Source organism: Haliotis rufescens, unplaced genomic scaffold (assembly GCF_023055435.1).
Source record: "Haliotis rufescens isolate VD_foot unplaced genomic scaffold, xgHalRufe1.0.p SCAF_67, whole genome shotgun sequence".
Taxonomy (NCBI): Eukaryota; Metazoa; Mollusca; class Gastropoda; order Lepetellida; family Haliotidae; genus Haliotis; species Haliotis rufescens.
Genome location: NW_025964358.1, coordinates 708,182 through 726,969, shown reverse-complemented (window position 1 = coordinate 726,969; position 18,788 = coordinate 708,182). Strand labels below are relative to the sequence as shown.

General features: G+C 42.9%; 1 protein-coding gene across 1 annotated transcript; it reads right to left on the bottom strand.

The window, feature by feature from the left end:
* Positions 1–7,709: 7,709 nt before the first annotated feature.
* Positions 7,710–16,450, bottom strand: LOC124110682 (mucin-22-like). Its single transcript, XM_046470023.2, has 3 exons — positions 16,392–16,450; positions 14,193–14,253; positions 7,710–13,921 (listed from the first exon to the last, which is right to left on the bottom strand). The coding sequence occupies exons 2-3, from the start codon at positions 14,215–14,217 to the stop codon at positions 8,172–8,174; spliced, it is 5,775 nt and encodes a 1,924-aa protein (XP_046325979.2). The 5' UTR covers positions 14,218–14,253; positions 16,392–16,450; the 3' UTR covers positions 7,710–8,171.
* Positions 16,451–18,788: the final 2,338 nt, after the last annotated feature.

Sequence of the window (18,788 nt, the reverse complement as noted above, 5' to 3'; positions counted from 1 at the left end):
GCCCTTGCCCCCTCTACACGTAGCCCAGACAGCGAATGGTACTTCTCCAAGGAAGCACTGCCTAGTCGAACCCACTAAGAACTTTTCGGAGTGTGTGAAGACTCCCTAACACTGCAGCCTTCTGCATTACCCAGATTGTCAGAAGGGCTGTAATCCTGGTAGCAAACTTGGGTACTCCCCCAACGTCAGATTGAGAGGTACCAAACCTGAGGCACCGAGAACATAGGGAGTCGGACAACTTGGCACTGGGGATGCAAGCATGACATTGCGAAAGCGAGGTCCGCATAGCCTTGTTTTTTCCTGAATCTTGTCAATTAGTTTGTGTCAAAAGGGACAGAAAATTCAGTTATATAAATGATTTCATTGGATTTATCAAAAAGGACCAGATCAGGTTTGTTGGCCTTGATACGTCTGAGGCTGTAAACGGGCCGATTCCAAAGAATTTTGTGTTTATCATTTTCCATGACGCCCTCCACATATTCCGCGTCGTACCATGGATGGACCTCTGTGTCAAAACCACAAGCATGGCGAAGACGGTTATAAAATGTTCGAGCTACACCATCATGTCGCTTAAGATACTGTGTTTGTGCTAGAGCTTAGCATCCACTTACAATGTGTTGGACTGTTTCATTAAATTCATTACATCATCTACATTTCATATATACATGTTGATGCAAAATCACACATTGACTGTTAGGAGTGAGAAGTGACTGGTCCTGAGCAGCAAACAGAAAACCTTCTGTTTCACTTTTCAGGCCAGCCGACTTCATCCAAGCGAAGGACTCTGCAGGGTTGCTGATCCTCTCAACAAACTGCACATAAACTCGATGCAGTGGTCGTTAAGACAGCCTATCCTTGAAATCCTCAGTCTGGGCCGATTGGATATGGCACTTCGTTTGGTTGACACTAATTTCTGTTCCGTCAAGCAGTACAGGACCATCAACAAAATCAACACATTTAGATTATGTCCCACACCCTTGGCTCGTTTAAGTAAACTGTGGAATGCCTTGTTTTCATCATGTGTCTTGACATTAGGATCATCAGACAAATAAATGTGTGCAAAAGAGCATAAAACAATTCTATCATGAAGAGCCTCCGCGTTAATCAAACTACGTCCTCCCATAATGATTGGTAAATATAAGGGATTGAGGGAAGAGCGAGGGTGGTGGGATCTAATGTATGACATGATTCTTCGCGTGAGGGTTTCAATACCCTGAATTTCTTGTTTCGTCAAATCAACAACACCAAAAGAGTATGAAAGAACGGGTACAGCATAAGTATTTGTGGTTTTAACTTTATTGACAGCATTGAGCTCTGATTTTCTTAAGCCTAAATTTCTGCTCTGCCCGCAGTTTGTCCTTGATATGGGCATTCTGGAGTGTGTCCCTAACCTGCATTATTATCATAATAATGATTGGTAAATATAAGCGATAGAGGGAAGATTGGTTGTTGGTTGGTTTGTTGTTTAACGCCGCACTCAGCAATATTCCAGCTATATGACGGCCGTCTGTAAAGAATCGAGTCTGGACCAGACAATCCAGTGATTAATATCATGAGCATCGATCCACGGAATCGGAAACGTTGACATACATCAACCAAGTCAGCGAGCATGACCACCCGATCCCGTTAGTCGCCTTTTACGACAAGCATAGTCACCTTTTACGGCAAGCATTGGTTGCTGAAGACCTATTCTATCCCGAGAGGGAAGAGCGAGGGTGGTGGGATGTATTGTCTGACATGATTCTTGTTGTGAGGGTGTCAATACCCTGAATTTCTTGTTTCGTCCAATCAACATTATTAGGGCTCCAAGCCGAAAGGCTGTAGAGCCCTATTGAAATCGTTCGATTTATTATTATTATTCTTATTTATTATTATTTATTATTCCGCCGATTTTTGTACCACACCTAGCAAAATAACCACTGGCTCGATTTTGTTCAAATTTTGTGTGTGTGTATGTGGACCGTTGGGTACTAGTGCCCGCCAAAAACCCAGGCCGTAGGCCGAAGGGCCAAGGGCAGATAACTAAAAGAACAGAATCTTTTGAAGATGTATTTCGCCCTATTGCTCCGCAATTGCTTATTTGATTACTTTGAAACCTTGCATGTATCTGCTACTTGAGCTGCTTGACATTTTTTGTTCTTTGACTTTGGTCATTGGTCACGTGGTTTGGCAGCCATATTGGATTCAAGGTTTTTACAGTGTTTTTTGGGTACCTGTCTTCAAATGCAAACAACTTTGAGTCCACTGCATGAAATGCTTTCAAACTTTCTGAGAATGGTCTCCATACATAACACATCAAACGTTAATGGCCGATTTTGGATATCTTTTTTAGTTGCGGCCATATTTGATTTTGATTTTGATAATCTTTTTCACCCAAATTTTACTTTAAAGATCATATCTTATAAGGGTCTTAACAGAAACTATTGAAAATTTGCATGAAGTTTTGATACAAAATGTACCTATTTTTTTTCTGGGTTGCATACTGAAAGCACCACCGCTTGGTGGTATTATTTGATTTTAGTAAAATGTGAGACTTGAGTACAAATACTTAAAAAGCGCCTCATAAATCTTCCATAAACCCCCATTCACTGGCTTTGCAGATACCCAAGCGTTCTCCACAGTCTTCCTCAGTATTATGTGTACTATCTTTGACGATCAGGGTTAGAATTGGCCTTTTCCAACCGATGCTTGTCTCAAGAGGCAACTACATGTATGCTTGTCACAGGAGGCGACTAATCGGATCGGGTGGTCAGTATCGCTGACTTGGTTCTTAATTTTTCAATTGCCATTTGCTATGGTACCTTATTTTTGGCGGTGTTGTTAAAAGCAAACCATTTACGGATTAGAATATGGAGGTCGGAAATGGGTTAAGTACACTCTGGGAAACTGTGGCACACGCCAATTTGGTAGCGGCAATGTCCTGAAAACGGTGACCATCTTTTGACGGAGTTGGTACAAGCAAACCATATGCGGATTCGAACACGGTCGAAGTCAAACATGGGTTAAGAACACACTGGGACACATGTGGTGATGTCTCGCAAGCGGTTCCTTACATTTGATGGCGTTGGTGTTAACAAACCATTTGAGGATTCGAACATGGTCGAAGTTGGAAATTGGGGCACCCAGGCACATGTCAAGTTAGTAGTAGTAATGTCTCACGAGAGGTTCTTTACATTTGACGGCGTGGGTACAGGTAAACCCTTTGAGGATATATGAACGAGGTGGGAAACAGGTTAAGCACTTTATCTCAGCAATGCGACAGGAACCCGGGGCTCGGACGAACGCAGAACGATAATCCGTTTGACTGGAGCCCAACTGACAAAGAAGTTACAGCGTGTTAAAGAGTCACCAAGCCGAAAGGCTGAAGAGTCCCAGTGTTAGCGTTTGATTTAATATTATTATTATTCCGCCAATTTTTGTACCAGAGCTAGAAAAATAACCACTGGCTCGATTTTGTTCAAGTTTTGTGTGTGTATGTGGACCGGTGGGTACTAGTGCCCGCCCAAAACCCTAGGCCATAGGCCTAAAGGCCGAGGGCAGATAACTAAAAGAACACAATATTTTGAAGATGTATTTCACCCTATTGCTCCGCAACCGCTTATCCGATTACTTTGAAACATTGCATGTATCTGCTGCTTGATCTGCTTGACATTTTTTGTTCTTTGACTTTGGTCATTGGTCACGTGGTTTGGCAGCCATATTGGATTCAAGGTTTTTACAGTGTTTTTTGGGTACCTGTCTTCAAATGCAAACAACTTTGAGTCCACTGCATGAAATGCTTTCAAACTTTCTGAGAATGGTCTCCATACACAACACATCAAACGTTAATAGCCGATTTTAGATATCTTTTTTAGTTGCGGCTATATTTGATTTTGATTTTGATCATTTTTTGTCATCGAAATTTTACTATAAATATCATATCTTGTGAGGTTCTCCACAGAAACTATTGATAGTTTTATATGAAGTTAGTGTGCTATATGTACCTCATTTTTTGTCCTTCGACTTTGGTCATTGGTCACGTGGTTTGGCAGCCATTTTGGATTTGAGGTTTCCACAGTGTTTTGGGGGTACCTGTCTTTAAACGCAAACAACTCCGAGTCCACTCCATGAAATGCTTTCAAACTTTCTGATAATTGTCTCCGTGCATAACACATCAAACTTAAATATTCGATTTGGGAATTCATGTTTAGTTACGGCCGTATTGAATTTTGATTTTGATCATTTTTTTCAACGAAATTTTGCTTTAAAGATCATATGTCGTAAGGTTCTCCACAGAAACTATTGCAAGTTTACATGAAGTTAGTGTGCCATATGCATCTCATTTATTGTTATTGGTTGTATGCTAAAAGTAACACCGCTTGGTGGTAATATTTGATCAATACTTGGGACACCCCTGGAACACGCCAATTTCGTAGCGGCGATTTCCGGTGACATCTTTTGACAGAGTTGGTACAAGCAAACCCTTTATGGATTCGAACATGTTCGAGGTCGGAAATGGTTTTAGAACAGACCTGGACACCCTGGCACACGCCAATTTCCTTGCGACGATACCCTGCAAGTGGTGCCTACATTTGACGGATTTGGTTCAAGGAAACCCTTTCAGGATTCGAACATTGACGTTTGGGCACAGTGTTACTTGGAGCCCGCCATTGCTGCTTGCATCTTTAATTATTATTTTATTATTATTATTATTATTTATTAGTATTATTCAGATGATCACTGTATTCGTATGTTAAATGCGAGCATTCTGTCCTTTCCGTCTTTAAATATGTTATACCCCTTTGTGACGAGGGTGAGATGAGTATTTCCTTAACGGGATAGGAAGTTCGACACGGCGTGGGACTCTCATGATACTAACCGCTGTTTAGTCTACCCCACGTCCCGACCACCTGGAGGCGCCGCGATGTAACTAGAATATTGCTGAGTGCGGCGTTGGACAACAACAAAAAGGTTTTCCCTCCAAGCTTGCACAGACGTATATGTCCTCTCCCACTGCCGCCTTTGTATCTGGCATAGAAATTCAAAGGAAGAGGTTTCATTGAAAATGTCAAAAGGTCAGCATGTCTGCCTTTCCAAACAAAACAACACACAGCTGTCTGGAGTCGCGTCGCCGGTTACAGCTGTCTATGCCCGTGGAATGTCTGAGCGCCCATTTTCACAAGACATAGTCGTAATTTAACAAAAAAACCTGATTAGAATCACGTTACGATTGTGACTTACAATGAACACTCCATTTGTGAATGGCAGCATTCTATAATCTTCTGTGTCAGTCAGCGTTTTCCTACCCTATTCGTGTAGTCAGCATAGTATTACACCATATCCTTTCCACAATATCCCTTTACATACTGACATAACTGCAGACAGAAAAGTTGAGGATTCCTTCAAACATGAAAGTGATCAGGAATTATGAAAGTATTTATCCACATCTTAACAGGACCGGTGAACATTAAATGCATCAAATTGTCCTATTAATCTAAGAATCATGTAGGAATAGTGTTTTAGTTGCATAAAATGAAAAAAAAAATCATTTTAACAATAGCCGTTTTTATGTAGGATTTTAAGGGATTGGCTAATATAGAGAAATATGTAGTGGACATAGCGTGGTGTCGTAGAGGTATATCCACCAAATTCACTTGAGCAAATTGTTCAGCTGTAACAAGTCAGTAAAATAGGCAGGGTTCTGTGACCTTTGGAAATGGTTGGTTGGTTGGTTGGTTTGTTGTTTAACGCCACACTAAGCAATATTCCAGCTATATGACGGCGGTCTGTAAATAATCGAGTCTGGACCAGACAATCCAGTGATTGACATCATGAGCATCGATCCACGCAAATGGGATCGATGACATGTATCAAACAAGTCAGCGAGCCTAACCACCCGATCCCGTTAGTCGCCTTTTACGACAAGCATAGTCGCCTTTTACGGTGAGTAAGGGTTGCTGAAGACCTATTCTACCCCGGAATCTTCACGGGTCCTTTGGAAATGGACAGACTTGGGGAACGTCAGTGATAGTATTTGTGGGAGTTATTTATTTCACAATACACGTCTCTTCTAAACGCAAGACGTGGAAACCATCACCTAGTGCATGTTATCATAATATAGATTGGATTCGATCACATCACATGTAGCTATTCGAAAAACGGCAAACAGGGACACTCGGAATAAAACGTCCTGTGATGAGGGATGCATGGATGGATTGGGGTCTCCCCGTAGATACGTAAACACGAATATTGAGATAACGAGTTTGGTGCTACCTATATGCTCAATCACGTACGTGTGAAGAGTCAAAGTTTTATTAAGATGGAACAGAAAACTTTAACAATGTTGAAAAATTCAGATTTATTAGGAACTAATATCACGAAACCCTAATAAATGAGAAGACATCACATGTTCTTTAAAAATAGTAAGTAATGCTACCCTTTTGAATTGAATCTATGTTTTTCGTTATTAAATCTCAATGTACTGGAATGTGGCAGGACCTGTCTGTAGCCAACATGGGAATACAATAAACAAGGGGAAGAAAGGGGGAAAGATCAATCAATGATGCTGCATGAGGCAATGAATCCAGTGCACTGTCCTCGATGTTGGATGAAGCATTATGTAATTACAGCCTATGGCGAATTAAGGAATGAAGACAATGCTTCAGGAAGCCACGAAAGCACGTCGATCAACATGAAGCAATTAACCCCTTACATGCTGCATGGAACAATGAAGTATTGGGGCCGATGCTGAATGAAACTCGGCATTCATCAGGAGAACATGGCTCGTCTGTTTTTGAATGCCAACTCGTTTACGGACCTCAACACACAATACTTGGCTTAGCTCATATCCGTGTCCAAGATGGCGCGACCTGAACATTTCACAATTCTGTTTCCCGCGTGATGTAGCCTACTAATAAACAACCCTCATTTGTCTTGTATAGACAATTTAGTTGCATGGTCTAAGGCAAAAGAGGTGCCATTTGATAAAAGAATAAACTAGGAATTCTAGGGTCAAACATATGTACAAATGTACACTGTAGCACTGAATGTGACAAAACATAAGTGTGCACACACACACACACACACACACACACACACACACACACACACTATATATATATATATATATATATATATATATATATATATATATATATATATATATATAGTGTGTGTGTGTGTCTATGTGTGTGTGTGTGTGTGCCCATTGTCCTTTGTCATAAGAATGTGTTTATGCATATCTTTCAAATTAGTGATGGTACCAGGTGATACATGAAAAGGCAAGTCAAGTGTTCACCCGAACAAACAGGATCACATGGTACAAGTCAAAATAGCGAATTGTCTCGGACATCATTTTCGCCTTTGATGAACCAAATTTGGATAAGTATATCATATAACATATATCAAACATTACCAAGGCTTTGAATGTTGTAACCTTGATGAAACAAATTTAAGGTGAGGTGAGGTGAAATCGGGTTTAACGTCGCGTCTAAGATTATTGCACTTATATAGCGACGTGCATGCTCGTGTGTGTGTGGCTGCTTGTACTAGTCCGGACTGATGCCGATTTATAGGGCTAGCACACTGAGATACCATGCCGTAGTTTAACATGGATACCCCACTCAGACACAGTATACTGACTCCGAGCCGACCAGTCCTTGTTTTAGCCCCTTAATGCCGAGCGCAAGACAGGGTAACAACAAGTACCATCTTTTAACGTCTTTTGCTTTGATCCGGGTGGGGATCGAACCCCGGGCCTTTCGCTCTCCGAGCGGACGCTCTACCACTAGACCACGTAGGCGGTCGAAACAAATTTACGAAAAATGTAAAACACTTGAATGTTCTGGTTGTGAAGTGTCGTACCATCTGATGAGAAGTCCCTTTCACAATCCATATCCATATAAATCATGGAGACAATCATCCACTCCGCGTGTCTGTCACTGAAAGCTCCGGGTGTCATACCTGCTTGTGCTTGACGATTAATGAAAACACAGTGAGATCATATCACTGAAAACATGGAGTGTCCGAAAGTGTTTGTATTGCACTACTTAAATAACCAGCCCCAATATTTATATTCCTGGCAAATATCACAATTATATATAGTGCACATGCACTGCACAGTCCTATGTCTTCAGTCCAATCATGCAATAAAAGTACTTCACATGCTTAGATGATGGAAAGTGTTTTAGCCTCTATTCAGCTCCTGAACTCTTAAGCAAGTCAATAACATCTCTGTGTCCATGTTGGACTGCCAGCATCAACGCTGATGTTCCATCTTGTCTGAGCTCGTTGATGTCGACAATGTCATTTGAGAGCAAACATTCCACCATTTTCACATGCCCCCCAATACATGCCACTTGGAGGATGTTGTTATCATCAATGTCTTTGAAGGAAAGAGATGCTCCTTTACATACAAGGAAATAAAACATTGCCTTGTGTCCACACCTGGCTGCCAACATCACAGGTGTTTGACCACGCTCGCCTCTGCTCGATATGTCGCTGTTGATGTAGTCCCGAGAGAAGATATATTTCACCATGTCCAAATGTCCCCCAACACAAGCGACATGAAGGAGCGTGTTGCCCTCGTCATCTTCAAGTGACACATCTGCCCCCTCAATGACCAGTAAGTCAAATATGTCTCTATGCCCATACTCTGTAGCGATCATGAGAGGTGTCCTGCTATGGTGGCCTCTAATGTTGATGTCCATATTCTCTGAAAGAAGATACTTCACAATTGCCACATCCCCACCAATACAAGCAACATGAAGGATGTTGTTTAAGTCTTTATCCACATGTTTGAAATCAGGAGTTTGGATTTCCCGTAACAGATGAAACACTTGTCGACGCTGCTTCTCTGCAGCCAGCATCAGAGCTAATCTGTCATTGTTTGGAGTAGAACCGATATCCACGAAGCAACAAGAAATTATATATTTGACCATATTTTCATTTCCTCCAAGACACGCTGCATGAAAAATGTTCTTCCCCAAATTGTCCCGTGCAGACAAATTAACGCCTTTGCCAACAAGAAGGTTAAACGCTCCAGTATGACCTCCCTCTGCAGCAGCCATCAATGGTGTCCTCCTGTTCATCCCTCTGCTATGAACATTGATATTCCCTTGTGATAGGATATTCTGCATCCTGCCAGAGACGATATACTTCACGATGTCCTCACTACCTCCAAGACAGGCCATATGTAGAATATTATCATGGTTATCATCAAGGAGAAGTAAATCTCCTCCTTCCTTCACAAGTAAATGAAAGACTTTCTTTTGACCATTTGTTGCTGCAATCATCACTGGTGTCCGTCCCAGCTTTCCTCTACTGTTGATGCCAGCGATGTTTTCTGAGAGGATATACGTCACCATTGCCACATTGTCTTTATGACAGGCAATGTGTAGGACGTTTGAGCCGTGCTCATCAACGAGAGACTCGTCTCCTCCTCTTTTCCGTATTTCTTTAAACACTTCCACCTTTCCTCCCCATGCTGCTTTCATCAGAGGTGTCCTCCCGTACCTTCCTTTTACATTGATGTCTGCAATATCTTTGGACAGGATATATCTTGCAATTGATATATTTCCTCCTAAACAAGCCAAATGAAGGATGTTGTCTCCATGGTCACTCAATAGTGTCAAATCACTTTTTTCCTTTAAATAGTAAAACACATTCTTGTGTCCTTCCTTTGCTGCCAACATGATTGGTGTTCTACCCCATTTGCCTCTCTTGTTGATGTCCACTGTGCCCTGGATGAGAACACGCTTCACCACGTCCAGGTGGCCCCCGATGCAGGCGTGATGAAGGGTATTGTTACCATCAGCATCAGCTAGGGATACATCACCTCCCCTCCCCAGAAGCAAAATCAGAACACCCAAATTGCCAGCTGCAGCCGCTTCCATCAGAGGTGTCATCCTGCCGTGCCCTAGAATGTTATCATTTTCCTGTGATGAGCCTTCAAGTGCAAATTCCATCTTTTCTTCTCCACCGGCAGTGTGGAGGTTGGTATTTGATCCCGCTGAACTGTGAGTAGCTTCCTTCGGTGACAAGCTTTCCAGTTTAAGGTCCATCTTCACTTCTCCACCGGCAGTGGTCTTTGATCCCGCTAAACTGTGAGTAGCTTTCTTCGGTGACAAGCTTTCCAATTTAAGGTCCGTCTTCTCTTCTCCATCGGCAGTGTGGAGGTTGGTATTTGATCCCGTGGAACTGTGAGTAGCTTTCTCCGCTGACAAGGTTTCCAATTTAAGGTCCGTCTTCTCTTCTCCACCGGCAGTGGTCTTTGATCCCGCCGAACTGTGAGTAGCTTGGTTCTGTGACAAGCTTCTCAGTTTAAGGTCCATCTTCTCTTCTCCACCTGCAGTGGTCATTGATCCCGCCGAACTGTGAGTAGCTTGGTTCTGTGACAAGCTTTCCAGTTTAAGGTCCATCTTCTCTTCTCCACCGGCAGTGGTCTTTGATCCCGCCGAACTATGAGTAGCTTTGTTCGGTGACAAGCTTTCCAGTTTAAGGTCCACCTTCTCTTCTCCACCGGCAGTGGTCTTTGATCCCGCTGAACTGTGAGTAGCTTGGTTCTGTGACAAGCTTTCCAATTTAAGGTCCACCTTCTCTTCTCCACCGGTAGTTGTCTTTGATCCCGCTGAACTGTGAGTAGCTTGGTTCTGTGACAAGCTTTCCAATTTAAGGTCCACCTTCTCTACTCCACCGACATTGGTCTTTGTACCCGCCGAACTGTGAGTTGCTTGGTTCTGTGACAAGCTTTCCAGTTTAAGGTCCATCTTCTCTTCTCCACCGGCAGTGGTCTTTGATCCCGCCGAACTGTGAGTAGCTTTGGTCGGTGATAAGCTTTCCAGTTTAAGGTCCATCTTCTCTTCACCACCTGCAGTGTGAAGGTTGGTATCAGACCCCGCCGAACTGTGAGTAGCCTTGTGCTGTGACAAGCTTTCCATTTTAAGGCCCATCTCCTCTTCTCCATGGGCAGTGTGGAGCTTGGTATTTGATCCCGCTGAACTGTGAGTAGCTTGGTTCTGTGAAAAGTTTCTCAGTTTAAGGTCCACCTTCTCTTCTCCACCGGCAGTGGTCTTTGATCCCGCCGAAATGTGAGAAGCTTGGTTCTGTGACAAGCTTCCCAGTTTAAGGTCCATCTTCTCTTCTCCACCGACAGTAGTCTTTGATCCCGCCGAACTGTGAGTAGCTTGGCCCTGTGACAAGGTTTCCAGTTTAGGGTCCATTTTCTCTTCTCCACCGGTAGTGTGGAGGTTGGTCTTTGATCTCGCCGAACTGTGAGTAGCTTGGTTCTGTGACAAGCTTCCCTGTTTAAGGTCCATCTTCTCTTCTCCACCGGCAGTGGTCTTTGATCCCGCTGAACTGTGAGTAGCTTGGTTCTGTGACAAGCTTCTCAGTTTAAGGTCCACCTTCTCTTCTCCAACGGCAGTGGTCTCTGATCCCGCCGAACCGCGAGTAGCTTGGTTCTGTGACAAGCTTTCCAGTGTAAGGTCCATCTTCTCTTCTCCACCGACAGTAGTCTTTGATCCCGCCGAACTGTGAGTAGCTTGGCCCTGTGACAAGGTTTCCAGTTTAGGGTCCATTTTCTCTTCTCCACCGGTAGTGTGGAGGTTGGTCTTTGATCCCGCTGAACTGTGAGTAGCTTGGTTCTGTGACAAGCTTTCCAGTTTAAGGTCCATCTTCTCTTCTCCACCGACAGTAGTCTTTGATCCCGCCGAACTGTGAGTAGCTTGACCCTGTGACAAGGTTTCCAGTTTAAGGTCCATTTTCTCTTCTCCACCGGTAGTGTGGAGGTTGGTCTTTGATCTCGCCGAACTGTGAGTAGCTTGGTTCTGTGACAAGCTTTCCAGTTTAAGGTCCATCTTCTCTTCTCCACCGACAGTAGTCTTTGATCCCGCCGAAATGTGAGTAGCTTGGTTCTGTGACAAGCTTTCCAGTTTAAGGTCCATCTTCTCGTCTCCACCGACAGTAGTCTTTGATCCCGCCGAACTGTGAGTAGCTTGGCCCTGTGACAAGGTTTCCAGTTTAAGGTCCATTTTCTCTTCTCCTGCGGTAGTGTGGAGGTTGGTCTTTGATCTCGCCGAACTGTGAGTAGCTTGGTTCTGTGACAAGCTTTCCCGTTTAAGGTCCATCTTCTCTTCTCCACCGGCAGTGGTCTTTGATCCCGCTGAACTGTGAGTAGCTTGGTTTTGTGACAAGCTTCTCAGTTTAAGATCCACCTTCTCTTCTCCACCGGCAGTGGTCTTTGATCCCGCCGAACTGTGAGTAGCTTGGTTCTGTGACAAGCTTTCCAGTTTAAGGTCCATCTTCTCTTCTCCACCGACAGTAGTCTTTGATCCCGCTGAACTGTGAGTAGCTTGGCCCTGTGACAAGGTATCCAGTTTATGGTCCATTTTCTCTTCTCCACCGGTAGTGTGGAGGTTGGTCTTTGATCCCGCCGAACTGTGAGTAGCTTGGTTCTGTGACAAGCTGTCCAGTTTAAGGTCCATCTTCTCTTCTCCACCGGTAGTGTTGAGGTTGGTCTTTGATCTCGCCGAACTGTGAGTAGCTTGGTTCTGTGACAAGCTTCTCAGTTGAAGGTCCACCTTCTCTTCTCCACCGGCAGTGGTCTTTGATCCCGCAGAACTGTGTGTAGCTTGGTTCTGTGACAAGCTTTCCAGTTTAAGGTCCATCTTCTCTTCTTCACCGGCAGTGGTCTTTGATCCCGCTGAACTGTGAGTAGCTTGGTTCTGTGACAAGCTTTCCAGTGTAAGGTCCATCTTCTCTTCTCCACCGGCAGTGGTCTTTGATCCCGCTGAACTGTGAGTAGCTTGGTTCTGTGACAAGCTTCTCAGTTGAAGGCCCACCTTCTCTTCTCCACCGGCAGTGGTCTTTGATCCCGCTGAACTGTTAGTAGCTTGGTTCTGTGACAAGCTTTCCAGTGTAAGGTCCATCTTATCTTCTCCACCGGTAGTGATCTTTGATCCCGCTGAACTGTGAGTAGCTTGGTTCTGTGACAAGCTTTCCAGTTTAAGGTCCATCTTCTCTTCTCCACCGGCAGTGGTCTTTGAACCCGCCGAACTGTGAGTAGGTTGGTACTGTGGCAAGCTTTCCAGTTTAAGGTCCACTTTCTCTTCTCCACCGGCAGTAGTCTTTGATCCCGCCGAACTGTGAGTAGCTTGGTTCTGTGACAAGCTTTCTAGTTGAAGGTCCATCTTCTCCTCTCCACCGGCAGTGGTCTTTGAACCCGCCGAACTCTGAGTAGCTTGGTACTGTGGCCAGCTTTCCAGTATAACGTCCACCTTCTCTTCTCGACCGGCAGTGGTCTTTGAGCCCGCCGAACTGTGTGTAGCTTGGTACTGTGGCCAGCTTTCAAGGTTAAGGCCCACCTTCTCTTCTCCACCGGCAGTTTTAAGGTTGGTATTTGAACCCGCTGAACTGTGAGTAGCTTGGTACTGTGGCACGCTTTCAAGTTTAAGGTCCACCTTCTCTTCTTCACCGGCAGTGGTCTTTGATCCCGCCGAACTGTGAGTAGCTTGGTTCTGTGACAAGCTTTCTAGTTTAAGGTCCATCTTCTCTTCTCCACCGGCAGTGGTCTTTGAACCCGCAGAACTGTGTGTAGCTTGGTTCTGTGACAAGATTTCAAGTTTAAGGTCCATCTTCTCTTCTTCACCTGCAGTGGTCTTTGATCCCGCAGAACTGTGAGTAGCTTGGTACTGTGGCCAGCTTTCCAGTTTAAGGTCCATCTTCTCCTCTCCACTGGCAGTGGTCTTTGAACCCGCCGAACTGTGTGTAGCTTGGTACTGTGGCCAGCTTTCAAGGTTAAGGCCCACCTTCTCTTCTCCACCGGCAATTTTAGGGTTGGTATTTGAACCCGCTGAACTGTGAGTAGCTTGGTACTGTGGCAAGCTTTCAAGCTTAAGGTCCACCTTCTCTTCTCCACCGGCAGTATGCAGATTTGTGTCTGACCCTGTGGAAATAGGGATAGTCATTGATTTAGTACTGTCCATATCGGTTACTGAAGATATATTTACAGCGGATGCAGAACATTATAATAGTCAGACGTTTAATCGACATGTTCTGATTAAATTATTACTTACGGATCGCTCTCCACTTTATGGCGTTTAGCACTGTATGGTGATGAATTCTAGCCCTATACAAAATTGGACCTCTTCAGAAATGGACTTAAAACTTTCAAATGATGATATAATGACATTTCCTAGGTTAACTGACATACTTACCCTTGTGATCCTCGTCAATATCCATCGTGTCTTTGTTCTTGTCTCGATGTGTCCATACAAGCTATGAACAGAAACAAAACTGTAGAAACTGAAGCAGAGTGTCTTACATATTAACGATGCAACGGCAATGTACATTTAACTTATATCTTCTTTCTTTTAACGCGTAAATCAGCAATGTTCAAAATTATCAAGCCAGGGGCAGACATTACAGTGATAAACAATCAATCAATTTTATTTCGTACAAGGCCTAAGGCCCACGTACAAATTGAAATGAACATTAATTAAAGCACGGGGTGATCAAACATGCAAAACATGTGTTTGTCATAGGCACGAAGAGCGTAATGCTAATGCATCTCTAATGTAGTCAGAACAGTTCATTAGAGCTGACAGGTGATGACAATGCAGCTAAATTAATGCAGTATTTATGGCCCAGGTCGTGATATGCTGGACATTCATATGTAAAATGAAATTCATCTTCAACAATATTATTGCCACACATTTCACAAAACCGAAATTGTCTGGGAGTTCATTCCCATCTTCCAGTATTTTTCTGTAAAGGCTATTCAACAAAACGTAAAACGGTGATTCTGTGCCGTGAATTTTTGGATTTCATATTTAACAAATAGGGTTCTATACAAAAGGAATGCTTGATATTGGAATACATATTGAGAGAAGAACAGCTTTTTGAATGTCAGAGAAGATAGACTGTACATAACAATCATTTATTCTTGAGTGAAATTTGTTTAAGACAGCTGTTTTATTACCGACTCCCTGGGATTCCCAGACAAATCCAAACCTAAACAGATTTACTATGTTAACATGGTAAACCCACGTTTTCCTGCCAACATGATCTAAATTACACAACATGGTATGACATTGTGTTTGGTATCTATTCTCTGACAGTTCCAAAAGCTTAAACCAGTATATTACTCGTTAACTCTTAAATGGAATGAACAAACCTGTGACTTCTGCCACATTCAGCTAAAACTGAACATTTCTTCAAAGTCTACCCAATACACACAGTAAATGAACGCACATATGCTTGAGGGAGAATTTCTAGTCACAGTGGCTATATAGTTTTGTCATCCTACTCATTAGTTGCTAGAACAACATTCTGGGTGAAACGAGTGTGGACATCCTTAAAACATCCTTGCAAAAGAGCGTAATGCTAATGCATCTCTAATGTAGTCAGAACAGTTCATTAGAGCTGACAGGTGATGACAATGCAGCTAAATTAATGCAGTATTTATGGCCCAGGTCGTGATATGCTGGACATTCATATGTAAAATGAAATTCATCTTCAACAATATTATTGCCACACATTTCACAAAACCGAAATTGTCTGGGAGTTCATTCCCATCTTCCAGTATTTTTCTGTAAAGGCTATTCAACAAAACGTAAAACGGTGATTCTGTGCCGTGAATTTTTGGATTTCATATTTAACAAATAGGGTTCTATACAAAAGGAATGCTTGATATTGGAATACATATTGAGAGAAGAACAGCTTTTTGAATGTCAGAGAAGATAGACTGTACATAACAATCATTTATTCTTGAGTGAAATTTGTTTAAGACAGCTGTTTTATTACCGACTCCCTGGGATTCCCAGACAAATCCAAACCTAAACAGATTTACTATGTTAACATGGTAAACCCACGTTTTCCTGCCAACATGATCTAAATTACACAACATGGTATGACATTGTGTTTGGTATCTATTCTCTGACAGTTCCAAAAGCTTAAACCAGTATATTACTCGTTAACTCTTAAATGGAATGAACAAACCTGTGACTTCTGCCACATTCAGCTAAAACTGAACATTTCTTCAAAGTCTACCCAATACACACAGTAAATGAACGCACATATGCTTGAGGGAGAATTTCTAGTCACAGTGGCTATATAGTTTTGTCATCCTACTCATTAGTTGCTAGAACAACATTCTGGGTGAAACGAGTGTGGACATCCTTAAAACATCCTTGCAAAATGGTCTCTTCAGATCTTGACTAACGACCAAAATAGGTATACCCTATTTTTGGTTTCAGTTCATGAACTTTACATTGAACATGCTATCTAGATGTGTCTTTAGCGGAGCACGGCATATATTTATAAAATGAACAACTTCACATATATGCAACAAATTGTATAATATTTCCAACATGTTGTGTAGAAAGTGGTCAAAGCGACCAGCGACAGAACCTTACCTTTGAGAAGCTGCTCCCCGTCTGGCCTGCCAAAACTTTTAGCCAGCCAAGAGCTCTGATGACACGTGATACACTGAACATTAGACGTCAAGGACAAGTTAATCTTGGGCCACTGCCGTGCCTTTGTGAAAATACACACACATTCCATTGTCGTTTATATGTATGGGCTATGGAATTGTTAGGGAACTTAAATTGAATTATGTGTCTATTGAAATGTGAATTTTAATAGCATTTCCACGTGGTCATAAATGTGTCTTTGAAATCAACTGTATTGATTGAATGGTAGATCGATACTTTTACACTACATGCACAATAATTACATGCAATAGTTTGAAACCACTACTCCTGGAGAGCGAAATGTTGTTCCAATCACGACCGCGTCATATAAATAAATGTTAAAAGTGGGTGCTCAGCATTTAGGGTTTAAAACAAGTCATTATACTCGGTGTCAATATACTGTGTCTGAGTGGGGTGTCGATGTTAAAACTGCGGCATGGTATCTCATTGGGCTGGCAGTATAGAGCCATCATGTAGCTGGAATATTGACGGGAAAACCAACAAACTAGATATACAGTAAACTACGGTTATAACGAACTCAAAGGGACTACTAATTTTAGTTCGTTATGGCCGTAGTTCGTTATAAGCATATATACAGCATAACTACAGCAAATAGTCGGGACTAAAAAGTTAGTTTGTTATATCCGTCAGTTCGTTTTAAGCGTGTTCGTTATAACCGTAGTTTACTGTAGATTTTATATTCATGTCACTGCACATTTCAAATTCACATTGTCTTCTAACAATATCTGATTGAGTTGGGTTGATGCCGCTTTTAACGCCGCTTCTAACGACGCTTTAAGCCGTCATAAAGCTTGAATATTGCTGAGTGTGGCGTTAAACAGCGAAAAAACAAAAAAACCGCTACATTGAACAGTATTCCAGTTATATCACGGCGTGTCAGCTTGATGTTGGAGGAGAGCCCGAATTGATGCAGGCCTCAGGCGTTTACTACTTCGGTGAAACCAACGAGCATGGGTATGGTGCTGACAAACCTAGAAACCTAATCGGAGTGTCTTACAACATGTAAAGTCACGATACCTAAACAGTAAGCACATTTATGCCATGCATTTGCCCAATGTGACTAACAACACTTTCAGTAACAATACAGCTACCCTAGCTGAATGGTCATAACACTCCTAATTGTTCGTGTACTCATACAATTCATACACTGGCAGTGCACGTCTAGCATTGCGCAATGTGTCTATGTGTTGTGAGTACAGCTAGTGTTGCTACTAATACACGTTAATGCATGTATTTGTTGAGGCAGTTCTTTATTGAATGCCGATTGAGCGTCACACATCAGCATTGGTTACGTCTGGGTGGACCCATGAAGAACCGAGTTAAAATAGGTCTTCAGCAACACATGCTTGCCGCAAAAGGCGACTATGCATGTCGTAAGAGGCGACTAACGGGATCGGGTGGTCAGGCTCTCTGACTTGGTTGATGCATATGATTGGTCAGGCTCGCCGACTTGGTTGATGCATATGGTTGGTCAGGCTCGCCTACTTGGTTGATGCATATCATCGTATCCCAGTTGCGTGGAGACCCGTGAAGATTCGGGGTAGAATTGGTTTTCCGCAACCCATGTTTGCCGTAAAAGGCGACTATGCTTGTCGTAAAAGGCGACTAACGGGATCGGGTGGACAGGCTCGCCGACTTGGTTGATGCATATGGTTGGTCAGGCTCGCCGACTTGGTTGATGCATATCATCGTATCCCAGTTGCGTGGAGACCCGTGAAGATCCGGGGTAGAATAGGTCTTCAGCAACCCATGTTTGCCGTAAAAAGCGACTATGCTTGTCGTAAAAGGCGACTAACGGGATCGTGGTTGATGCATGTCATCGATCCCAATTGCGTGGATCGATGCTCAAGATGTCAATAACTGGATAGTCTGGTCCAGACTCGATTATTTACAGACCGCCGTCATATAGCATGAATATTGCTTAGTGCGGCGTTAAAAAAAAAAAAATCAATCAACCAATTGCGTGGATCGATGCTTATGATGTCAATCACTGGATTGTCTGACAGACCGCCGTCATATAGCTAGAATATTGCTGTGTGCGGCGTAAAACAACAAACAAACTAACAAACAATACGTCTGGGTGAGCATTTCCGGTGATTTTTTAATTCTAGAGCATTGCGTGTACAGTGAAAGAAAGAAATAGCATGCAACTACTGGGGCAGTGTGGACCAATTCGTCCGATGCGCCACCATTCGCTGTTTGTTTTTTTGTTTTTTGTATTATTGTTTGTTGTTAAACGCCGCACTCAGCAATATTTTACGCACATGACGTTCAGGGGTCTGGACCAGACAATCCAGTGATTGATATCATGTGCATCGG

Coding starts and splice junctions, on each gene's coding strand:
- LOC124110682 (XM_046470023.2), bottom strand. CDS start 14,217: ATGGATATTGACGAGGATCACAAGG. Junction 13,922..14,192: donor TATTGACGAGGATCACAAGG/GTAAGTATGTCA, acceptor CTATTTCCACAG/GGTCAGACACAAATCTGCAT.